At 32.6% G+C, this 26,815-nt stretch overlaps 1 protein-coding gene across 3 annotated transcripts; it reads right to left on the bottom strand.

Annotated features, from left to right (window-relative positions):
- On the bottom strand, positions 1 to 26,493 carry LOC139523188 (protein-glutamine gamma-glutamyltransferase K-like). 3 transcript variants are annotated; one of them, XM_071317007.1, is made up of 16 exons: positions 26,336 to 26,469; positions 20,417 to 20,501; positions 15,338 to 15,634; positions 14,507 to 14,767; positions 13,775 to 13,893; positions 13,258 to 13,371; positions 11,882 to 12,056; positions 10,097 to 10,241; positions 9,729 to 9,832; positions 6,768 to 6,927; positions 5,656 to 5,768; positions 4,494 to 4,576; positions 2,398 to 2,599; positions 2,054 to 2,214; positions 854 to 993; positions 1 to 642 (listed from the first exon to the last, which is right to left on the bottom strand). In XM_071317007.1, exons 2-16 carry the CDS (start codon positions 20,499 to 20,501, stop codon positions 501 to 503), a joined length of 2,301 nt encoding a protein of 766 aa, XP_071173108.1. In that variant the 5' UTR covers positions 26,336 to 26,469; the 3' UTR covers positions 1 to 500. The 3 variants fall into 3 exon arrangements, with proteins under 3 accessions (XP_071173108.1, XP_071173110.1, XP_071173107.1); XM_071317006.1 differs by having other exon boundaries at positions 4 to 642; positions 20,372 to 20,501; XM_071317009.1 differs by lacking the exon at positions 20,417 to 20,501 and having other exon boundaries at positions 26,336 to 26,493.
- Positions 26,494 to 26,815: the final 322 nt, after the last annotated feature.

Below are 26,815 nucleotides of genomic sequence, written 5' to 3'. Positions count from 1 at the left end.
CAAAAATTCAAAATATATTCATCTGTTTGTTAAATTTCTTAAATGCTTTTATTTACATCCCAATGAAAACACGAAAAGAAGCATTCAGTTCTAAACAAAACCAATAACACATGTTTCACTTAATATTTTAATAATTTACTAAAAATAAATGTACAAAATTCATTAATTTGCAGGTATTGAAAATATATATATATATATACATGCATGGAAACAAAGACCATTTAGTGTCAAGAACGACAGTAATGAGTCTATGCTTATTGATTTTGATAATGACGACGGTCATCTAGTTTTTTAATCTTTATTGAATACCGGCATTTGATGAAACATGAACAATAAATACGAGATACAAATTTTTTTTTTACATCTTTTATTCCAGCATTCGTTTTAATTCTTAGTCCATTATAATATAACGAAGTAGTAAGCGTTCGACACTATCACATGGGATATTTCAAGCATAATATGTTGAGTAGTTTATATGAAATATGGTCAACATTTTTACGTCATGGGTAGACTTTGATTTCTTCAACACCAGATATATCATGTATCTGATGTGTGTCCAGTGACACAGATATTTGTCGTCTGCCAGGCTTTTTCGGCGTCAGCTCTAAAATAGCTGCCCATTCTTGATGTGAACCAATATTGCTGAAATATTTAGAGAAAATTTAATTCACTGCCACAACTATATAAAAAGTAGTTTGAAATTCTTAATTAGCATCCCTTCGTTTTAAGCATCGAATGGAGCATCTCCAAATAATCTATACATATTAACCTACTGTGTTTAGTGCCTTCATTTCGTTCCATAAAGTATGTGTACGTGTAATTTTTTTTGAAAAGTTAGAGTATGTGTGTTTACCTTAAGTTGAATTGTTCTTCAGCATCTAATCCGGGTCCTTCCACAGTTAAAACACAGTTAGCTAGACGAGCTGGCAATGGATTGACAAAAGATAATCGACATTTAAATGGATGTCCTACACGCATGTTGTTATCCAGCACCTGAATTAACATAAAAATAAGAAAATGCGGTATGATTGCCAATGAGACAAAACTGCACAAAGACCTCTTTGACGTCGCACACTCTAAAATCTATATCTATATACACTATGTAACATAGCGAAATCTAAATAAAGCCATAAACCTGATATAATCCACCATTTTCTCATGAGGAAATGCCTATATCAAGTCAGAATATGATAGTTGTTTTCCATTCGTCTGATGTCTTTGAGCTTTTGATTCTATCATTTGATTAGGGACTTTCCGTTTTGAATTTGTCTTGTGGAGTTTGGTATTTTTGTTACTTCACTTTTTAACGCAATATTTGTAAGATCAATATTACAGCAGTTGTTCACTTAAAATTTAAGAACTCTTATGTTGTTTTAAAAGAATAATTAAAAAGAAAGAAAAATAATTTTATAGTTTATGAAAAAAAAAATATGCCTATGAATTAGAAGAGATGTGGCGTATACGGCAATGAGACAGTGATACATCAACAAAATAAAAAAAAAGACATATATAGAGCAATATGCAGTCTTCCTCAATAGAGAGGTATCAATACAATATGTCAATCTTTAAAGTATGCCAAATCTATAAAAGCTGTGAATAAATGGAACAGAAACAATCAAAGATCTGCTATCAACACTCAGTATCTCACACAATGACCAACATTAAGATATGACAACTGCTGTCGAGTTTCCTGAATTGAGCATTAGCTGTACATAGCTGATTATTGTAGGTATCTATTGTTGCGTAGTCATCTTTAAAACACTGTGCGACAAAGTAATTAAATATGAAAATGCTGGTTGAGTACCTGATATGTTTGACTAAAAGGACTGTACAAAAGACCACATCATGTATGTACTTAATTTAACATTTTATCAATTTCTACCAGAAGGCACGGTTTGTTTGACTTGTCTTGGAAAACAGAATTTTCAGGAAATAAACTCATCAGAGAAACCAGGATTGAAATTTTAAATTACATTGCTACTCTTTACAAGTAATATATATTCGGGAAATTCAAACTACACCTTACAAATAATCTTAAATTATCTAATAATACCTCTACTTGTATATCAGGTTTTCGAAGTCTAAAGTCGTCTTGGAATGCCTGTATATGACCTGTTTCTTCTACCTGAACAACTGCTGACACTTTCATGGCCATTTGCTCACTAATTTTCGGTAGATAATCCAAACATTTAACCTCCAACGACGATTCTCCCTCTAAAATGATGGAAATTTATCTAAAAACATATTGCTAACGGCACAGAAAAGAAGGAAAACGTTTGTTTTTTTTTCTGTGATTTTCAAATTTCCCAATTTAACTAAATTAATATATTTTATGAATATTCTATTTATGTTGAATGTTGTTGTTTACCTTCACATATTGATGTTGTGTTATCTCACCTGTTCTAGGGGCAAGCTGCGTAGAAAAGGAATATTCCTTCACAACATCCTGTTTGACACCAATATACGACACGGTCTCGCATACAATTTTCCCTTTAAGAGTCCTCATTTGATCGCCGATATTGCGGAAAGTTAATGAAACTTTAAAATCTTTCCCAATTAAAATGTAATCTCTGTGTTCAAAGCCACCAAATATAACATCCTATGGAGAGAGAAAAAAAAGAAACAATTAGATAATGTAATATCCAAAGATTTACTGAATAAAGATTAAGGTAGAAAACGGGAAACATATGAATAATTGATCAAAACTTGCACATTGTCAAGTATTAGTATTTGACATTGCTGTACATTATAGAATTACCTTAAATTTGTAAGATGTGATAATGAAGATCGTGTACATCATTTTTATTTTTTAATAAAAAGTTACATAATCGATAATTCATGTGGTTGTATTGGCCATTTTTCGTTCATTGACATCAATTTTGTTTGAAACATGGATTATAAAACATAACATAAATGCACTTCCATATACCGAATTGCGGAGTTCATTTCAACCACATTTGATACAAATACGCAGTGTTTAAACTATTAAACACAACAGAAAAAAACAGACATCACATCAAAGTAATTACTTTAAAAAATTCTATGTTAATATGCAAGTGTCTGAGACTTAAAGAAATTCAATGTGATGTAATTTTTCAAGGTATTACTAATATGTTCTGTTTAATATTATTATATTTCATGAACTACAGGATTAACATCAACCTATATTAAAACGTTCAGATCAAACATTAGGACAATCAGAGAAGGAAAGAGTCCATCAGAAAATCCAAAAGTCATTTAGAAAAATCGTTCCCTGACGGCAAAAAAGGAGGAGATATATTGACTAGCCGTTTATCTATGAATAATCACATTACATGAATGTTTTATAAGATCCCATTATTTTTATTTGCAGAGAGCAATTGTGATGCTTTCAATATCAACAATTGCCTTATCCAAAAACAATGCAACATATTTGACTGCCCTAACCATTATAAATAAAAATAAGTCTTGATTTACTCGTATTGCCACTGTTATAGCATAAACATGTATGAGATAAATAGAGACATAATTTATTGAAATTTTGTATTTGCACCAAACTCATCAGTGACGCTCGAATCCAAGAAAAGCAAAATGAGAGACGAAATATTACAAAGGGATATTAAAACTTTTAATTGAAGACAAACTGAGAACGCCATGTCAATACCATGCAAACCAAAAGACACACAAAAAGTCCACCAAACCCAACATTAAAAACCGACGATCGAAGGTTTGGCAGATCCGACTCCGTATGTGGCATCCATCGTGTTGCTAACGTCAATACACATTCGGTGATCTAACGTTTGAGGGAAAGAGGACGGGATTGCAAAATGTTCGTTGTTATCTGAGAAAAACATTAAAGCATAGTCCATAAACTCATGATGCTGTCCTAAAGTGTTTTGCATGGAGTTAAACTTCTACTAGTAGAACTCTTGGTTTGATAGCTTTTTTTGCACCAATACACAGTCGTATTTCTTTTTTTCTAATACATACATACATTCAAAATCAAACATTTGAAATGAAATGGAAACGTGCACTACGAATGCACAATGTTGCTCCTAATGAATCCAACCGTCAACCTTTTATTCAAAACCTTATTATATTGTATGAATATAGCGAGATTTTATCTTTATTAATATATATTACTTGCGTGTGTCATAACTGGGTCACTAATCACGTGCATTGTTTTAACTCATTATGAGGTAATTACAAAAGTCATCTTCAGTCGTGGATATCCTGTTTAGCCTTTTTATTTCCTTGGTTTTCAAACTCTTGCAATCCTAGTGAATGTCGCATGTTATGTGCAAATAAAATTTGATATTATTGTAGTCTTAGAGTTTATGCTGTAGGTTTGAGGTATGACTCTAGTGATTTGTGGTTGTGAAATAATAATTTTAAACAGATAAATTTGGAGTGAACGGGTCAAAATGATATTTACAATTAATGATATTTAGAACACTATCAAAACTGTTCGGACAAGAAACAATTGAAAGCAATAATACAATAAGTAAACCCACCTGGTAACCGATGTTGTAAACCGGTCGTTTAACAACGGCAGATCTACTGGCAGATATCACAGCTAATCGTTCCCTTTCAGATTCTGGGCAATAAGAAATAACACAAATATACTATATGTTTGATACAATACATTATACAAATATAGATAGGAAAGGTAAATATCAATATCGAGTTGCTTATCACGTATTCGATATTCTTTAGATCAAATGTGTACTCTTATTAGCGAAAAATCAAAATTGTGTTAAGTATCTCTGACTTATAATATGTCTTATATTGATGAACAGCCATGGGTGGTTTTCTCTAAGATGAAAGTTGGTAACCAGTCATATGTTGTGTTCTCTCTGGTGTATGTTACATCTATAGTTTAACGTCGTAAATAATTATCAAAAGTACCAGGATTATAAATTGGTACGCCAGACGCGTTATAGTTATAAAACCAAGCAAGTACAAAGTTGAAGAGCATTGAGGATCCAAAATTCAAAAAAAGTTGTGCCAAATACGGCTAAGGTAATCCATTCCTGGGACAAGAAAATCCTTAGTTTTTCGAAAAATTCAAAGTTTTGTAAACAGGAAATTTATAAAAAATGACCACATAATTGATATTCATTCAACACCGAAGTGCTGACTACTGGGCTGGTGATACTCTCGGGGACGAAACATCTACCAGCAGTGGCATCGACCCAGTGGTGTAAATAGTAATTCGTCTCTATGATATGTAATTTGTTAGTAATTAGTGAACAGCCATACGTGGTGCTATCTCTGTTGTTTCTTATCTTTCATCAATGGAAAGTTTAAATTAGTGAACAGACAAACGTGGTGCATTCTTTGGTGTATGATATGACTATCTTTGGTGAACAGGTAAACGAGGTGTTTTCACTGGTGTATAACATATCTATTTTTGAGGATCAACGTGGTGTTCCCTTTGGTGTAAAATATGCCTTTTTTTGTGCAAAAAGGTGGTGTTCTCTCTGATGTATAATATGTCTATTAATATTGAAACTAATCATTTTTACATTTCTGATTTTTATCTTATAAACTCTGCATCAGACGAGACGTCAAACTATCTACTTACAAGTTCTGTTTCAGACATGTAATTAAGGTCATCATCCCTTTACTTATAATCATCTATGATAGACTTCCAAGACGTGATGAATCACTTACCATCTTTGTACTTATATTCGTCTGTGATGTCCTGCCGAATTACTGACGTGTCTGTCAAGTGTGGTCTAACGGGCTTTCCATCAGGTACTTTTGTACTAATATTTTGACCAATGCTTTTAATAAACAAAAGGCATCACTTGTTACAATGTGAAGTTAAATGTGTTAAGGCGTACATCTGCTCTGATAACTACATCTTTATATATGAAATCATATAAATTTTGAATTCATTTACAGTTAATTAATATTTTCCGTAAAACTTATTCGGAAATAAGTAATAAAAAGTAAAATAACAAGAATACAGAATAGAATTTACAACGGAAAATCCATATAGCCAAATGGCAAAATCATCAGCTCAAACACACCAAACGAATGGATTAAAACTGTAATATTCCTGACTTGGTACAGACATTTGTTCATGTATAAAAGTTTGAATTAAACTTGGTTTTGTAGCTAGCTAAACCTCTCACTTGTATGACAGTCGCATAAAAATCCATTATATAAAAAAGAAGATGTGGTATGATTGCCAATGAGACAACTATCCACAAAAGACCAAAATGACACAGACATTAACAACTATAGGTCACTGTACGGCCTTCAACAATGAGCAAAACCCATACCGCATAGTCAGCTATAAAAGGCCCCGATAAGACAATGTAAAACAATTCAAACGAGAAAACTAACGGCCTTCTTTATGTAAAAAAATGAACGAAAAACAAATATGTAAGACATAAACAAACGACAACCACTGAATTACAGGCTCCTGACTTGGGACAGGCACATACATAAATAATGTGGCGGGGTTAAACATGTTAGCGGGATCCCAACCCTCCCCCTAACCTGGGACAGTGGTATAACAGTACAGCATAAGAACGAACTATAAAAATCAGTTGAAAAAGGCTTAACTCATCAGATGGACAAAAATACAAGTAGACGTGGCCGGGTACTTATACATCCCGACACAAAAAGACGCAATGAACAGACTGTTTTTTGTATTTGATACAGTTTGAACACACTGTACATGTTGTTATGAAACTTAACCGTTCAACATAAAAACTTGTGTGCTAGTTTATTAGACAATACATAAATATATGTTATATAGCAATAGCACTTACGCGCTTTTGTCCAATGATAAAATAAACCACTGTCCTCCATCACGTCCCCAGTTAACTTTGTCGGCATTAACTTCAGCAAAGACGAATGGGCCATCATATAATAACTCACAATTACCAGTTTTGATAGCAGCAACAGACATAGGTCCACACTGATACATGCCTGAAATTTAAATTAATTAGCGTCGTATAAATTCTCACAACGATCGGTTTTGACAGCTCAAGAGACATATGCTCACCCTTAAATATGCATAACATATACGAAAATCTTCTATATAGAAACACATTTGTAAATGAAGCTACTAGGGAATATTCAGTTAATGTCTATAGAATATAATATCAATAACATTGGTACTATCAAGAAACAACAACAGGGTTAGGGTAACATTAAAACATGCCTGAAAGATATAAATAGATTTGATAGTCAACAACAGCAAGGTAAACAGTTGATACTATAAATACTATGTTCAAGTACATAAGAAGGTATTAAAGTGATTGATATAAGGTAATCATCAACAGAGAAAGATTTCTATCAAACAAAAGAATAATGATAAAATACATTCAGCATGTGAATAAGTAATCTTTGGTGAAGATATCAATGGGATATGATAATGCTTCTTTGTTTGGACTATATCTAATAAAAACATTGACCCAGACATAAGTATAAATCAGTTTACTTGTAATTGTGAACACAGCATCTGCTTTCTTGATAGTTATCATATATCACCTGTTAGCCGTTGGTACTAAGACATCATTGTTGCAACATGTGACATAGACGTACCATTGTTGCAATCTGTGACATAAGAAGCCACTGTGAACTTTACTGGTACGAACGAGATAATAAGTTATCGATAACATTTTGATAAAGTATCAACCGCCACGTATATGTTAAGTATTCTGCTTTATGAATGATGTTAAGGATGTACACCTCTGAGAAGCCAAAACTTTCTAGAACTAAACTTTTTTCTTAACCTGATTTTTGGGTTTATAAGACTGTAACAAAATAATTGGTGACGAAAAAATCCGATAGTGGTGCACTTCTTTTTTGCTACGGCCCTTTGAAAATGGCCAAATTTGATGATTTTCCCATTTTTCATAGATTTTTACCTATTTTTGGGCTATTATCGTGAAAAAGATCACAGTTCCACAATTAAACTTCTTCTCATACTTTCTATAAAGATGAAGTGGACCAATCTAAATAAATTTTACTTAAAAAAAACTATAGGTAGGTGTTATTATAAGAAAGTTTTATCATATTTTGACGCTTTTTTGTGTAAAATTTACCATGCTGTCAATTTTCTTTTTTTGTGATTTTTCTCAGTGTTAAGAACAAAGTAAAATTGAGAATGGAAATGGGGAATGTGTCAAAGAGACAACAACCCGACCATAGAAAAAACAACAGCAGAAGGTCACTAACAGGTCTTCAATGTAGCGAGACATTCCTGCACCCGGAGGCGTCCTTCAGCTGGCCCCTAAACAAATATATACTAGTTCAGTGATAATGAACGCCATACTAATTTCCGAATTGTACACAAGAAACTAAAATTAAAAAAATACAAGACTAACAAACGCCAGAGGCTCCTGACTTGGGACAGGCGCAAAAATGCGGCGGGGTTAAACATGTTTATGAGATCTCAACCCTCCCCCTATACCTCTAGCCAATGTAGAAAAGTAACTGCATAACAATACGCACATTTAAAATTCAATTCAAGAGAAGTCCGAGTCTGATGTCAGAAGATGTAACCAAAGAAAATAAACAAAATGACAATAATGCATAAATAACAACAGACTACTAGCAGTTAACTGACATGCCAGCTCCAGACTTCAATTAAACTGATGGAAAGATTATGATTTCATCACATGAATATCAGGCACAATCCTTCCCGTTAGGGGTTTAGTATTATACCATCATAACATTATATGAGAAGAACATAACCCGTGTCATGCCAACAACTGGTTTTTTAATAAATGTGTTTAGTTCCGATGCAAAGACCCTATATAAGTGAATCAATATCAACGCCAAAATAAGCAATCTTTAGTGACCTGACAACAGTATCGTAACTATATCCCTTCTTGATAAGTCTATTTAAAGGTTTTGTTAGTTTCTGAGGTGAATACTGACATTTTTGTGCTTTATAAAGAATATTTCCATAAAAAATTGGATGTGAAATACCTGTGCATATTATATCAACTTTTTTGTTATAAATGATTGAAAAAATACATATCGAAGAAATTTGAAAAGACCAAAATGATATGGGATGTGCATGATTCTTGTAAAATCATTTTTTGTATCCCTCACCCATTTTCACAAAATTTTGGCTAAAAATACTGACCTGATTGGTCGTAAAATTTGAAAACTGGATTACTCAAAAACCGTTCATTGTAAATACACAATTTTTCACAGAGTTATGTTTGATTATAATGTTTTTAAAATTCATTGATATTTTCCACTTGTATCAAATGTTTTGGAAATAATTCAAGAACGAGATTTCAACGAGACTGAACGAGACTGAAAAGTCAGAGGAATACATCCTTAATAGGTATATTTAATTATTCATCTGAAACGTAACATGCATCCTTTACCATAAGAACGATGCCTTTACCAAATAGTCCCAAGGTTTTCCAATCTAATTAAAATTAAATCCTTTAATTGCTCCTGTTCTAATTAAAGGATTTAATTTTAATTAGATTGAAGGTTTTCTGAATTATTTAATCAGAAACTATATAAAATAGGCCTCAAATACTCCCGATTGTCAACACCAGTTCTCTAGATATCAAATATTTGACGTAAGAAAACTACTTTTTTTAAGACTTGAGATCTTAACCACCTACACTGGATAAGAAAACAAACAAATGGTACTACAGACTTGTAATACAAATCGGTACAGGAAAAGCAATACATCCTTTTGTTGCAATTACAAGGATTATTTTCTGTTTATCATCAGTTGCTTCATGTAAACATACCAGTACTGCGTTCCTGGGGAGTAGCATCTATCACCTGCCAGCCATTGTTTCCGAATGGAAGGTCATTTCGTCTCATCCATACATCATTCCAACAATGGAAATTCCTTTAATCAAAATAAATAATAAACTTTCTTAACAACAAACAACAAGTGTATGTGTAACATATTTGTAACATATTTCGCATAGTGTTTTGCTAACCACAACAATATTCCTTAAAAATTCATTCTTTCAATGCGAATTAAATCTATGGTGCCCTGTGTTTGAGTCCACACAGTTTATTTGGTCTTGTACGCTATAGTTTCTCACGATCCAATCCGAATCACATTATCTCATTAGACTATATATAGTATAAAACATTGTTCACTTACCATACAGAATCACTTTTACCTATCCCTTCAACATTTTCCTTTCTTTCTAAATCCCAATATACATCAATAGTTACAGTTCCATCAGAGTCGTGAGCCGAAGAAAAGTTAGTCACGTTCCTACATGGAAGTCCAAGGGCTCTACAAACTGATAGGATATGATTTCAAACATTATTCAATAATCTTTTGTTGGTTTTAAAAATTTCAATTATCAAAATTTCAATATTCTGAATGCGCTTGTAAAACATAAAATTTACAAAAGTGTACAGCCAACTACGCCATAAGGGCTTGATCAAGAAAACAATCGTATTCCTAGGTAATATTTCGTGCAATAAATCTGATGAAGTAAAAACAAGTACTATACATACATGTACACCTACCCGATCCACTATCACTATAAAAATAACTATAATGTGCTGAGTACAGTTTAATAATGGTTTGAAAGTGAAAACTCGCTTGAAGATGGAAAACTTTAAGAATTGCTTTTGAAATATAATAAGAGTATGAAAAAGATTTCATGTCTCAAACTAAGAAAATATAGACCTATATCACACATTAATTGCATAGTTACTTTAAGATTATAATTATCATCTGAGTCTTACTTCCATTTAACATATGCCGAGTACAGATATCCCTTACTGTGAAAAATATGGACTTTTAAACAAAACAAATATTGACTTTCTCTCGGACCATTGCTTAAATTAGTTTTCAGAAAAAAAATGTAGATTTTTAGAATCAGAATCTATCAAAATTGACATGCACATATACTTCTAGCTAATTTAATCTAATTAATTGGGGGAAATATCAGTGTTAACTATTTTTGTGGTTTGAGGCAATTTCAATTTTATAAAAAAAGTGTAAAAAATAATAGCTCAATATTTACAAATAATACGAAGCAAATTAGGATTTTTTTTTTTATTTTCGAGGTACAATATAACACAAATTGATGTGGTATAATTGTTATCAGATAACACAGTGATGTTTACCTCTCGAGAAACATTGCTTTAATTGGTTCTGGAAAATCAGTTTTGTTGTTTGCTTTTGAAATTAAAATATTTCAAAATTGACACGAACATTCAACATATACTCTATCTAAATTAATCAAACTGAAGCAAAATATTAGTAGCGACACGAATTCCTATTGGTTAAAGGTATACATGTATGCACTGGTTTCTTTTAGTGGATTTTAATTTGAATAAGTTATTTAATTAAATATTGTTTACTGTACATTATGTTCTTATAAAAGCATAGATTTCCACCTTCATTACTGGTATGATACAAGGAGCACGTATTGATACTTCAAGTAGAACTGACATAATATTAAACGGTGACCTATAGTTGTTAATGTCTGTGTCATTTTGGTCTTTTGTGGATAGTTGTCTCATTGGCAATCATACCACATCTTCTTTTTTATATTAAACATTCTGAAGGTGTTGCATATGGAAAACAATTTCACATATCTGGGAATTCAAAAGAATTTAAAGGAATTTCTTTTTTAAATGGCACAGGAATTCGATTAGAAAAAGGCCCGGCAAATTTTCAATTCAAATGGAAATGAGTTATAACTGATGGAGTTGGAAATTTCAACCTTTACAATAAAACAATTTAAATTAGAACTTTTATTAAAATATGCGAATATTTTCAACTCTCTCTTCTAGTCAACCTTTTTCGAATCACCATTTTCTCTCGTTAGAATCTTCTAATCGTTAGTAAACAAGTAAATGCAAGAACCATGAAAGTAGTGAAAACCTCATATTAATATGAAATCAAAGAAAAAGTGATATATACTTGTAGTGACTACTCCAGAAAATGTGAAACATTGTCCGTATTTGACTGCCTTTTTGGTATTGACATGCTGTTTAAGAATCCGGACACTGCCGTTCCACTTGAGTGGTGCTATCCCGTCTACATAATCGGAGTCCCATTTACCAGTTAAAATTCCGTTGTCATCATTCGAGTTTACCTAAATAAAAGATTGTATTTTATGAATTGTGTATCAATTATTTTGGCAGAGTAGACATTTGGAATAAGTTCTTTTTTCAACTATTCTTGTTAAATACTGTTGACTTGTAAATTTAGTTTCATTGAATGACAGTTTTTAATATATGTATTGAAATTCTGTACAAAATTAGCTTTTGACATCTCATAATATTTTTTTCAGCATTTATCATGACGTTTCTGAATAAAACATATGTGGGAAATTAAGAAAGTATGATTTTAATTATTTTTGCCTCTTGTTTTAAATAACTGAATATATAATGTGAAACTGTTATATAAATGTATTATTGTCTCATGTATATATATGTGTATTTTCGGACACTTAGTAAGTTATATGCTAACTTTAAATTGGTTTTAATTAAAGTTCTTCTACTTTATTCTATATTGCTTCATATTGAATCATTTATCCTAAAGCATGTTTCATAATTAGTTTCTAGCATTATTGATGCAAAATAAATTAACGAAATGTAGATAAGGTGCCTTATAATACTGTATTCAACGTCAGGAAACTCATCAGTGATAGTCTTTTAACCATTCCCTAGTGTTTGTGTCCTTTAAAGTATTTGATGATAATGTCAGAGCTTTATCAATCACAATTTGTCTAGACACTTGGAGATTAAGATCTTGGTATAAAAAGGTATTAACACTCGTTTACAGTTGAAGACTATAATAAGTTGGATTTTTAAATCTATCATCTTGTTTTGTTGCTCCATTGGCCATGTTGATATTTATCCAATGATAATTCTTATAAAAAAAGAAGATGTGATATGATTGCCAATGAGACAACTGTCCACAAGAGACCAAAATGACACATACATTTACAACTATAGGTCATCGTACGGCCTTCAACAATGAGCAAAGCCCGTACCGTACAGTCAGCTATAAAAGGCCCCGATATAATGTAAAACAATTCAAACGAGAAAACTAACGGCCTTATTTAAATAAAAAAAAAATGAATTAGTTCAAGAGCATTTTTTTCACCATAGTAAATATTTGTTTAGGGGCCAGCTGAAGGACGCCTCCGGGTGCGGGAATTTCTCGCTTCATTGAAGACCTGTTGGTGACCCTCTGCTGTTGTTTTTTATTTGGTCGGATTGTTTTCTGTTTGACACATTCCCCATTTCCATTCTCAATTTTATTTAAATCCATTAAATATATGTACATACTATTTGAGAGATAGCTCTGGACACTCTAACAGGATCTGCCATAGACTTCGATATGTTATTGTTGAAACCTTTCTGGACACACCACAGGCATATTTCTAAAATGCCATCCTCAAACTAAAAAATATGTGTTAAAATATAATTCTTGTTAAAACCGTTTTGGACACACCATGGGCATACTTTTAGAATGCCATCTTCACAATGAAACCCGTGATTGATAAACAGTCACCAAGTCAAATAGAAATGAAAATTGAAAAAACATGAACAAATATTAGAAATCACATCGTTCACTGCAAGATCGTCGCTTTTTTTCCAATGAGAAGAAAAATTGAAATAATACAAATTATATCCTATTAGCAATAAATCAAGTAAATGGCAGTAAAAACTCATAATTATCATTTCTTTCTTTCAAAATTTATTGGTGAATGTCAATACAAAAGCAATCTTAATGTTCTGTATTATTTGTTTTATCTGGGTTTTTTTATGCAACTGTTCCTAAATAAATAAAATAAATTCCAACCTGTCCAAAAAACCAAGGTTTAGCGCCAATTTGTTTATAGTTTCCATGAAATATTGCACCACTGTCATTGAGGACATATTCTTTTAGGAGAGAGGTGTTTTCAAAGTACACATCGTCATCTGATAAATACAAGTAAATAATATAAAAATTAAATTAATGCACTCCCAATTTTATCATCAATTAAACTCATATGTATATATCTGTATCAAATCACTAATGTCTTCATGTGTTCCATAGTACTTATAATTTGGTGTTTATATTAGATATATCAGTTGTCATCCTTGAAAGAAATACCGATAGGGTTGATACATATACCTTTTTATATTGAGTTGAGGACCCTGAACATCGCTCCATCCCTTTAGCCCCATACAAAATGTATTGAATGGAACATTTGCCACTGGACGTTTAAAAACCAACATACAATTTAATGTAACCCAAAATTTATATTTTTTTTCAGGAAATTATTTCTTATGATGGAAGAAACGATGCTATCATTATAATCCGAGAGGGAAAGAAGAATCACACTGAGCTGAGAACCTCTCCATTTAGAACTAGAAAAAAAACATTTCCTTTAATTTCTCTCTTAAAATATTATTGAGAGAAAAGCTCCAATAGAATTAGGGTATAACATCCATTGGACGGCGATCACATTCCCGTGACCCAAAACTAAAACAGTACTTATAATGATTTTTATATCTTATCATAAATTTAAAACTTGTACACTGCACTTACCTTTACACCAAGGGTTAAACAGTATAAATGTCAAGGTCGGGTGAACGTAAACAGAGGTCACTGGTTGACCTTCAGTTGCTGATATAGTTTCTACAACAAGTTGCCAGTTTGACACAATACAGTTTGCTGGGGTTGATATGGTTATCATATATTCTGTTTTTGATTGCTTCTCTGCTATCACTGCAGACCAATCGTTTCGCTTCAGCTCTTTACCCAATATAAAATCGACGTGTGTACCATTTCCTGGCCTTGGGTTTTCACCTGCCAAACATTAATAATAGTGTTCTTAATACAGCATAAAACTTTGTTAAAAGACACAAAATTGGAAAGAACAATTTGTGTATTTTTTCACCAGTTTTCGTAAATCAGTTTCGTATGACAAGATTTATGCATATGATACATGTAATATTTCTTTATGTAGTATACGCATGAACTTAACCTGAATCTTAATGCTATATAAACTGTATAACTCTAAATGAAACCGGATTTTATCACATATAAAATGTAAAATATCAACAATACCGAATTCCGAGTAATATTCTAAACGGAAAGTTCCTAAGCTAATGACAAAATCAAAAGCTGAACACATCAAACGAATTGATAACAACTGCCATGTTCCTGACTTGGTACAGACGTTAACTTTTCTTATGTAGAAAATGTTGGATTAAACCTGGTTTTATAGCTAGCTCAACCTCTCAGTTGTATGACAGTCGCATAAAATTTCATTATATTTGACAACGATGTGTGAACAAAAAAAACCCCAGACATAACAGGTAAAAATGTCAAAAAAAAAGGGGTAAAACAGTCAAGATTGTGTTATAATAAACTTACTTGTTGTAAAAACAAAACGTACAGTGGTAGCAGCTGGATCAAACTTTTTATTGAATCGGAGTATGACATCAAAATGTTGTCCTCTTCTGATAACCAGTCCACCTGTGTACACTCGGTCAAACTTGTGGGTGTTGTGCTCTTTTGAATTTTGTTTACTCAGAGTGTCCACAAAGTCAACCGTGACATGTTTGTCACTCCGGTAATGTCCACGTCTGTCTGGTCTTGTTGGTGTATCTTCAATATCCCTCTTATGGCCATGGCTATTAGATCTGGCCCTTTCCTCATCTTTTTCCTCATCTAGAATAATCAAGTTTATTTACATTAATCGATTGCTTGAGATCATACGAGTAAATCAAAAATGAATATGGCTATAATACTAGCCACTGGCGTGTAAAAAACATTTCTTTATTGATACACATTAATGTGTTTAACTTTAACTTTGGCTATTAAGGGAAGAGAATCAAAGATCATCAGACAAATGTTAAGTTCTGTTCGTATTAACTATAAGATTTAAATGATATGACAAGGTCGGGAAAGTATGCGTCTATTGCAATTGACTGGTAATTTTCGTAAACATCCTACCAAAATTTTACATCTTTTCTCAATATCAAATTCTTACTTTTTAAATTATTTTCTATGGTGAAAAACTTGTTTCGTTGTTACGCATTTTCTATTTGATACTGCAGAATGGCGGATTGAGATATCAGTTGGGAGTATTCCACTTTTTGTTGCCAATTATGAATGCCTTTTTTGTGTTTCATAAGTTTAAACGGGTTCTATTCTATGAAAATTACGTATTTGTTGTTTCACTTATACATTTCATACTCCAGTCAGAGTGATATTCACGATGGTACTTGGAAAAATATGCGACAAAACATTCCCTTAAAATATTCCCCTTCCTCTTAGTTGATAAAAGCAGAAATGACAACATTGGTCTCATTATTTTGATTCGGAAATAGAAATTGAATGCAAAAGTCACAGTAAATAAAAAAGTAAACAATTATAGGCCTTCAACACGGGGCATTGGCTAACATCGAACAGTAAGCTATTAAGGACCCCAAAATGACATGAAAACCTACGGTTTAATCTATATAACAAACGAGACAGGAAAAAACCCTAATGAACCATACCATCGAACGACAACCACTGAACAACAGGCTCTTGACTTAGGACAGACGCATACGAAGTATTTATTAATGCTACTACTGTTAATTTTGGCGTCAATATAGTTTCAGTTTCCGTTCTTCGTTTTATATCATTTTTCAAAATGAATATTGAATGAATGCTAGTAGTGCACACGGACCCTTTCTCAAAGTGTCGGCGGAGGACATTTGAGAGCATTTATAGGACATTTTAGCGAACAAAATAGGACGTTTGAGCGCCAAAGTAGAACCCATTTGAGCGCCAGAATTGTAACTCATTTTAGCGAAAATTAAAATTGTAAAAGCCCATTTTAGCGAAATATTTTTCACCCTTTTTAGTAAATAAATTATATATAATATAAATTAAATTTTTTTTTAATAGACTCAAGACAGCACAATATAAAACAATAAACTTAAGACAGTTCGACATAAAACAATATAAAATTTTTCAATTAAAATACAGCACTAAAAGTCTAAAAGGTTAAATCAAATGTTAAAAGTCTGTTCTAGCCTGGAATTTATAACCTAGAGAACGTGTTTCAATACTTTGTCTATCCTATATCGGAATCCATAACAAATTAAACTTTTTTTTCCTTTGTTCGTTTCAACAACTTGTATTTCCATGATGAAAATATAAACAATTTAAACATTAGACCAATATAAATTACTGTTCATGCTATATATAATAAGGTGAGCTTGTCAGGAGCCTGTAATTCAGTGGTTGTCGTTTGTTTATGTGTTACATATTTGTTTTCCTTTCATTTTTTTTTTATATAAATAAGACCGTTTGTTTTCTCGTTTGAATTGTTTTACATTGTCTTATCGGGGCCTTTTATAGCTGACTATGCGGTATGGGCTTTGCTCATTGTTGAAGGCCTTGCGGTGACCTATAGTTGTTAATGTCTGTGTCATTTTGGTCTCTTGTGGACAGTTGTCTCATTGGCAATCATACCACATCTTCTTTTTTATATTGTTCAACCAGGTAAATTTTCGCTAAAATGGGCTATCGAAAATACAGTTGAGCGGATTAATCCGGCGCTTAAATGGGCTTTAATGTCGGCGCTCAAATGTCCCCTAGTAGTTTTTTTTCCCTTCAAATGTCCTGCGCCCAAGTTTGTTTACGTACATTTTAATTAGAATTCAGTCATTCAATATTAAACATTACTTACAATAAAATCATTGATTGGCACGTTAATACAAATAACAGACAAATAATTCCATTCTAATAATTAAAACTTTTCATGTTTTCATACAATGGTAATGTTTAATTAAAAAAAAATTCAATTTTAAATAATAACTAGACATTGAATTCATAATTGAATTTTAATTTCAATTATTGTTTTTTTTTTTAATTTTAAATATGGTGGGAGATAGTGCAGATGTTTCTCAAAGTTTCTTTTTTCCACAAAAAGTACTGTATTACCGATATTACACTTGCTGTATTTATATAGATAAATCAGGCCCCATTGGAGCGAAGATATAACATGGATATTTCCCATCCCTCAGTATATTTAAAAAAAAATGGTCTAAATGAACAAAGATAACATAATACAGACACGTCCCCCGGGGACAATGGACTTGTGTGAAGATAATTACTTTTTGTTTATTTCATTTACAACTGACTAGAGGGATGATGTTTTGTTGATTTCATTTGTCAAGTACAGACAGATGATATATATTCAGCAAACTGATACACTGGACGAGCGATTTTTGTTTTATGTATTCACGGTTTGTGTTTTATATTGACCTGACCTGTCATTGCGAAATTTTATTCGTTTTGATGTCAATCTTTTATGTAGTCCTAATATTTTATTTTTTTGTGGAGTGTTTATGATACGTTATAAAAAGTTGAATTTACTTTTGTTTTTGTTGGAAGTGTTTGCTTCTCTGTTCACTGCGTTTTTGTAGTTATGTAATGAATACGCCACTTTAAATGTTGGAGCTGATTAACAATTTTGTTATTCTGAGTATATCGTTTGTTTGAGTTTTTTTTCCAGTTTCATTTAAGTATACCCCCAATGATGCTGTTCCAGGTGACATGGGTTGGAAGCCTCCATATGTTAAACTGGGGTCTTATATTTTTAGACACTGAGCAAGATGTACAAAAATGGATAAAGACAGGATAAATTATAAAGTATTCATATGGTCAATTAGAAAAAGTAGTTATAAAATTAGAAATTGGAGTTATAAAGTGATAGAAATGTTGAAATTTTACAATGTGGACAGATTTTGTAATGTAGATGATTATTATATACTGGATAAAAATAGTTTATTTTCGATTGATGAGTTTGATTGTCCCTCTGGTATCTTTCGTCCCTCTTTTAAGCCGTTTTCTCGTTGTTGAATTACTTTACATTAAATTTTGTCATTTCAAGCCTTTCATTACTGACTTTAAAGTATGTGCCTTTTGCTTTGATGCAGTCGTACGGTGACCTATTTTTGATAATTATAAAACTGAATGGAGTACAAGGCTTGATTCTTATGGTCAAAGAAAACTTATAAATTGTTTAAATTTTCATACTCTACTGAACAATATTTGTTGCAAAATATACCTATTTGATATCTCAGTGCATATGCGAAATTTAGATGTGGAGTAGCACCTTTAAAAATTGAAACTGGTCGTTACGAAAGATTAGATTTAGATAAAAGATTATATGAAGATTTAAGGCAGTCTTTATTTATTGATATAATTCAACAAAATGATATGTTTTTAACTTTGTCAGATGATGAAAAATTTATATTTTTGTTAAAAAATGAAAATGTTTGTAGTACTGTTGCCAAAACCTGCCATAATATTTCATTACGACGAATAAGTATCTTATACTGTTAAAAATCAGTTATTTTTATTATGTACATGTATCAGGTTTTTTCCTTGGATGTGCATGGTGATATTGCACTTTTATGTTTTGTATAAATAACAAAACTATGTTTTAATTCTGTTGTCTTATAATTGTATATAAAAGTCTCTCATAGTTCTTTTAAGAATGGCACATGCATTCTAAATTTTATATTGTGTACTTGATATCATATTGTGTTTATACTTGTATGTATGTGGTGAGACTTTAATAAACTATTGAATTCTTGAATTCATTTATATATTCCTTGCAATCGGCACAATTATCTACATGTAAAAATATCGTTTTTAAAAGTGTTTATTTCCCAATATTATTTCGTTTGGAGTAGTGATGTCATTAGAGAACTGTTCGGTTTTGAGGATGTACTAGGCAAGGACGGCAAGAATGTAATTTTCCTGAACACAAATCGTATCCTTTGTTTTGTTATGCTACATGTACGGAAGTTTTAACATGCATCGGAGAAAAGACTGATCAAAACCTCTGAAGTCAAATAAACTTGGCTTAATTCAGATTATGCAAGTGATCATTCAGTGTTTTATTCGGATTGATGGTCATTTTTCACTTCTCTTTTTTTAAGTATTAAAGAGTTCTCTGATTAAAAAAAAAATGTTTTGAAATTTTTGTTCTATCACTGTTAATAAATCATGAAAATGTTGTACATCCTGCATTTTGACACTTAGCATAGTAACATGCTATACCTTTTATTATAATTATGGAAATATCACCATATAAGCTATATTTGGGAAGGCTTGAAACAAGTCTGAAAGAATTTGTTTATACTTTTACACATGTACCTCCGTATAGGCAGACAAAATACTGGCTCTGTTGACTGCCTCTCCACCTACCCCAAATTTCCATGACTAATATAACACATTTATGGACATTTTTGGTTAAGCACTGTTTTAAAGTTGAGATGTGTTTTGGTTAAGCACCGTTCAAGTTCAGAATTTTTCTCTTTAATAGTCTGGTTAGAAACAGGGGATTTTTTTTGCCTTAGATTCTATATATTGTTTCTTAACATAAGCGATAACAATTACCGGAGAAAGTAACAGTTCGTGTGGGGTTATTCCAGCCTGACTCACTTATGCCATTAGATACTGATCTTGTGTGTATGTCTATTGCTCGATCTAGGATGGAGTCTGTAGGAAAACGATGATACCGAGACATCTAGAACGATAAAATAGGTTCTCTTTTTAATTCATTTTATAAAACATTTTTTTTAATTACCATGACTACTGTATTAATCTTTTCCCTTCGACATTTTTTTCGGAAGTATATTTTTGATTACTCACAGTGTATATAAAGTAAAAAAGTTTAAGAGCGTACATTGTTTTTACTTTTGAATTGTTTCACATTTTTAATGTCGGAGCCTTTTATTACCAACTATAAATGTATACATACGGTAAAAGTTTTTCTCATTGTCGAAAACCTATTATTGCTAACATACACTTCATTTGAACTCTGATTGATAGTTGGCTCATTGACAATCATACCTCATCTCCTTATTTTTGTATAATATAAACGTACGATGTATCCGATTAATATCCGTTTGCGAAAAAAATATGGCGATAGTTTGACTCCAGTTAAAGATATTCCCTGTAAATGATTGGCTATATAACATATCTCTGTCAGCGAAAACATTGTCTGAGTCAAATTGATAAAAAATTGTTCAAATGTGTGGTGATAAAGCTGGTGATTATATACTAGAAGATAACATACAATTCCAGTTTTACAAAAGTTTGTTCTCATCAGGACTCTACAGTAGTAATCGGTATTAAACCTCTGTACTTAACAAACCAAACATTACCAATCCTTTGTATACATAATTTCTCTTTAAATGCGAAACATTTTCATTATTCCCTATATTGCAGCATTTGTTAAATATAGTAAGAATCATGAATTGGATTGAATAAAAAGGTTCATAGGGTTCGGTGGTCTATGGAAGTATTATATAGTCAATATAATACTTCCGTGGGTGGTCCAAGTAGTCCAACTACTGCATCATTAACCTGTTCAACATTTACGTAGTATGTGGATTAGAATCCAATCAAAGATAACCAAGATTGTCAGCTCTACTGTTTAAGGTCGGTGCTTCTCTCCCACACAAATATGTGTATGCTGTATTTTCGTTATGTGCAACTCTTTCTGACTTAGCATTCTTAGATTTTTTTTTAGATATTTTCTTATTAAGACTTTTACAGTCTTTCCAAAAACGGCTATCAAGATGACTTGAGGTGATGTATATGTATACTAGTTTTGATAATCATACTAAAGAACGATGAATCGGAGAACTATGGTTCTATCTACTAGTCCTTGTCGATGAATCGGAGAACTATGGTTCTATCTACTAGTCCTTGTCGATGAATCGGAGAACTATGGTTCTATCTACTAGTCCTTGTCGATGAATCGGAGAACTATGGTTCTATCTACTAGTCCTTGTCGATGAATCGGAGAACTATGGTTCTATCTACTAGTCCTTGTCGATGAATCGGAGAACTATGGTTCTATCTACTAGTCCTTGTCGATGAATCGGAGAACTATGGTTCTATCTACTATATAGTCCTTGTCAGTTGAAGGAACTATGGTTCTATCTACTAGTCCTTGTCGATGAATCGGAGAACTATGGTTCTATCTACTATATAGTCCTTGTCAGTTGAAGGAACTATGGTTCTATCTACTAGTCCTTGTCGATGAATCGGAGAACTATGGTTCTATCTACTATATAGTCCTTGTCAGTTGAAGGAACTATGGTTCTATCTACTAGTCCTTGTCGATGAATCGGAGAACTATGGTTCTATCTACTAGTCCTTGTCGATGAATCGGAGAACTATGGTTCTATCTACTAGTCCTTGTCGATGAATCGGAGAACTATGGTTCTATCTACTAGTCCTTGTCGATGAATCGGAGAACTATGGTTCTATCTACTAGTCATTGTCGATGAATCGGAGAACTATGGTTCTATCTACTAGTCCTTGTCGATGAATCGGAGAACTATGGTTCTATCTACTAGTCCTTGTCGATGAATCGGAGAACTATGGTTCTATCTACTAGTCCTTGTCGATGAATCGGAGAACTATGGTTCTATCTACTAGTCCTTGTCGATGAATCGGAGAACTATGGTTCTATCTACTATATAGTCCTTGTCAGTTGAAGGAACTATGGTTCTATCTACTAGTCCTTGTCGATGAATCGGAGAACTATGGTTCTATCTACTATATAGTCCTTGTCAGTTGAAGGAACTATGGTTCTATCTACTAGTCCTTGTCGATGAATCGGAGAACTATGGTTCTATCTACTATATAGTCCTTGTCAGTTGAAGGAACTATGGTTCTATCTACTAGTCCTTGTCGATGAATCGGAGAACTATGGTTCTATCTACTATATAGTCCTTGTCGATGAATCGGAGAACTATGGTTCTATCTACTAGTCCTTGTCGATGAATCGGAGAACTGGTTCTATCTACTAGTCCTTGTCGATGAATCGGAGAACTATGGTTCTATCTACTAGTCCTTGTCGATGAATCGGAGAACTATGGTTCTATCTACTAGTCCTTGTCGATGAATCGGAGAACTATGGTTCTATCTACTAGTCCTTGTCGATGAATCGGAGAACTATGGTTCTATCTACTAGTCCTTGTCGATGAATCGGAGAACTATGGTTCTATCTACTAGTCCTTGTCGATGAATCGGAGAACTATGGTTCTATCTACTAGTCCTTGTCGATGAATCGGAGAACTATGGTTCTATCTACTAGTCCTTGTCGATGAATCGGAGAACTATGGTTCTATCTACTAGTCCTTGTCGATGAATCGGAGAACTATGGTTCTATCTACTAGTCCTTGTCAACTATGGTTCTATCTACTAGTCCTTGTCAGTTGAAGGAACTATGGTTCTATCTACTAGTCCTTGTCAGTTGAAGGAACTATGGTTCTATCTACTAGTCCTTGTCAGTTGAAGGAACTATGGTTCTATCTACTAGTCCTTGTGACCTTTATGAGCTTATATAAATTGTATCTTGTTTCGAAATTGAAACATCAAGACATAGTTTTGTCTACATATCAACGTTTTGTCTACATATCAACGTTTTGTCTACATATCAACGTTTTGTCTACATATCAACGTTTTGTTTAAGATCAAAAATGGTTTTGTTTCAAATATAATAAGAAATGTATTACAAAGTCTGAGAAAATCTCGGCCGTGATCAATCAGTAGAATTCCAAGAAATAATTGAAAAGATTGCCGATTCTAAGAAGGTAATTACAACGATAAGTAAGTTTTTGTCTCCAAGTGATGAGGATTGCGACAGACATGCATCAAAACAGCAAATAACATATGGAATGTAACGTCTACTGTGGTCCTGTCGAATGTCACTGCAGATAAATTACTAGTCTGGTCTGTTCTGGGAATTACGCTATAACCAAGGATAAGTCAAGATTACAATGCTGAATGTCAGACCAGTTAAACCTTAAGCTTTCAGATATAACATTTGTTCTACTGATGTTCAGTGTAAAAAGGAGACCATGAGACTGCAAACGACAAAATTATTTTCCAGATATACACCATTTACTTTTAATGGCGGATATTTTTTATAAAGTCGTTGCAACGTTTTTAAACACAGTCGGTTAATACCGATATAAGAGCAGTATATGTCATCACACATATCTTCCAGATCTTACATGAACATTTAAGATAATGCGTTTACTTCGATAAGGCTGCTACCAATCAACACAAATTTACCAAAGCATAAATGTATACATGACATCAGACTCGGACTTCTCTTGAACTGAATTTTAATGTGCGTATTGTTATACGTTTACTTTTCTACATTGGTTAGAGGTATAGGGGGAGGGTTGAGATCTCACAAACATGTTTAACCCCGCCGCATTTTTGCGCCTGTCCCAAGTCAGGAGCCTCTGGCCTTTGTTAGTCTTGTATTATTTTAATTTTTAGTTTCTTGTGTACAATTTGGAAATAAGTATGGCGTTCATTATCACTGGACTAGTATATATTTGTTTAGGGGCCAGCTGAAGGACACCTCCGGGTGCGGGAATTTCTCGCTACATTGAAGACCTGTTGGTGACCCTCTGCTGTTGTTTTTTATTTGGTCGGGTTGTTGTCTCTTTGACACATTCCCCATTTCCATTCTCAATTTTATGTTGAATGGTTTTACACTAGTTATTGTTAGGACCCATTATAGCTTGCTGTTCGGTGAGAGCCAAGGCTCCGTGTTTAAGACCGTTCTTTGACATTTAATGGTTTACTTAAACAAATTGTGATTTGGATGGCGAGTTGTCTCATTGGCACTCATAGCACATCTTCTTATATCTATGTACATGCATGTTTTGAAACAAGGTATACATTGTTTCATCACTATTCTGTTAGACTGAACAACAAAACAAAATCTGAACTGAGATGAATGAATGGAAATGTCAAAGAGATAGTAACCCAACGTCCTCCAAAAAACCCAAACAAAATTCATGACTTCGATCAAGGATCAGTCTTCAACCGGATAGGCATATATCTTATCAAGCTCTAAAACATTTATAGTCTATAAAAAATAACAGATATTATAACAGATATGCTTTCAGCACAAAAGAATTAAACCACATAAATACAAGACAGAATACAACCACAGACGAATTGGGACAAACACGAGAACTAGTGGCTGTGTTTTGCAAGTTTTTTTTTTGTCGTCAATATAAAAAATTAGAAGATGTGGTTTAATTGTAATGATATATAACTCTTCACTAGAGACCAAAGGACGTAGTCTAAGAAATAAGTAAATATAGACCACCGTACGGGTTCAACATACCGCTACAGTGGACTAACAAAAGGTTCACATATAACGGTATATGTTATGTTGTAATAGATACTAAAAAAAGCTAGAAAAAAGAAAAATAAAACCATCTAACATCGAAGACTGCATTTTATAGTAAATTTAACTAGGTCAATTTTTTTTTATTAGGGGACGGTATAGTGCAATGCAAAGAACAAACCTCTAACGGGTAAACGTCAGCTTAATAGGAACTAAAGAACACAACTGAATGGACCTCTATAGGACAATCATCCACAATTGGTAAGTTGTCATACAATACGTCAAGATATAAATCAATCCAGGTCTATAAGCAACTACCAATTAATAGGACAAAAACCATCGAAGTAACTAAGCAAGGTAAATTGTCTGAAATATTGGTTATTCAGGAGTTATTGCCTTTGATTAACTTGAAACTTTTGTCTTGCAATAGAATATTTACGGACACCTAATAATATGTATCCCAGTGTTTCTGTTTTATTTTTGAGAAATTCGAGATGATTTACATTTATTGTGTAACAAGTTACCTTGCAGTAAAATTAACAGTTATTTATATACTCTAGTGAAAAAATTAAAAGGAGTGTTGAAAAGGTGACTCTTGTAATACAGAATATAGGACATTACAAATTCCCTTTTTCCCGAATCTACGTGGTTTTGTTTGGATACACAGATGATTACATTCGACAAGTAAGATCAAACTGTCCACAAGCAGCATTTTTGCGTGTCAGTCAATTTAGATTTTTTAAAAGATTTTTTAGATTTTTTTTTTATGTTTTGATTTTTTCTTAAAAACTTTTCGGTCTTAAGATGGCATACGCACATGAAATCAATATGTAACAGTTATTTCCTTTGCTGTTTTGAGCTTATTGATTTTTACTACTATCGTACCCTTTGCCGAGTGCAAATGTTTCCTTTCTAAAGGTATACACCAATTTACAAAATAGTCCCGGGCCAGTTAAACTAATTAAAATAAACAAATTAAAAAAATATATTAGAGCATGAAAAATCTTAAAAACTTGCTACCGCGGAAATTTATATGAACATGGTACAAATGTCTCTCTTTCTTCTATATATACATGCAAATACCTGACAACATATCAATAAAATGAAAATGTGGTTTATAATAACAATGCGTTTAATATGGTAAAACATGCAATTTAATGGCATAACATTTATTAAAGATCGCTTACTTTCTGGAGATCCAAGGCAAGTATCGTCCAACTTCAGCAATTTAAAGTTCATGTAAAATCTCCTTTAACAAAGTGATAAACCGTCCTTGTATACAGAAATGTAGGCAGGTTATCTTACAAAGATTTGAAGATTTGGTGAAAAAACACATTTGTCAACTATAGGGAACGTGCAGTATATATCTATATCTCCCGGATATTTTCTCGTTTAACATATAAATATCCCACCCTTTGATGAAACAGTGACCAACTTTACCTGCAGCTAATACTGTGCATGTGATATGTTAGTCTTACGTTATACCGAACGAATAAATTATTTTCTTGTTTGCAAGCATGCATTTTTATAGGGACTATGACATTTTGCTAACTATACTATCATGCATTGTATAAGGGCTGGGTTATTTTACTACTATGCTTTCGGTGATCTTTGATAAGCTTTACTGATACATATTTTAAATAATAAGAAGTTACTACAGCTATTAA

The sequence above is a fragment of the Mytilus edulis genome, chromosome 5, assembly GCF_963676685.1.
Source record: "Mytilus edulis chromosome 5, xbMytEdul2.2, whole genome shotgun sequence".
NCBI lineage: Eukaryota > Metazoa > Mollusca > Bivalvia > Mytilida > Mytilidae > Mytilus > Mytilus edulis.
The sequence above is the reverse complement of the archived record's forward strand: the minus strand, read 5'-3'. Positions and strand labels throughout refer to the sequence as shown.

Excerpts from the sequence above, each read along its gene's own strand:
- LOC139523188 (XM_071317006.1), bottom strand. The coding sequence starts at position 20,501 with ATGTCTCGGTATCATCGTTTTCCTACAGACTCCATCCTAGATCGAGCA. Across the intron at positions 14,768-15,337 it reads ACGTTTTGTTTTTACAACAA|GTGAAAACCCAAGGCCAGGA; the intron begins GTAAGTTTATTA and ends AATGTTTGGCAG. Across the intron at positions 9,833-10,096 it reads GGTAAAAGTGATTCTGTATG|GAATTTCCATTGTTGGAATG; the intron begins GTAAGTGAACAA and ends TTTTGATTAAAG.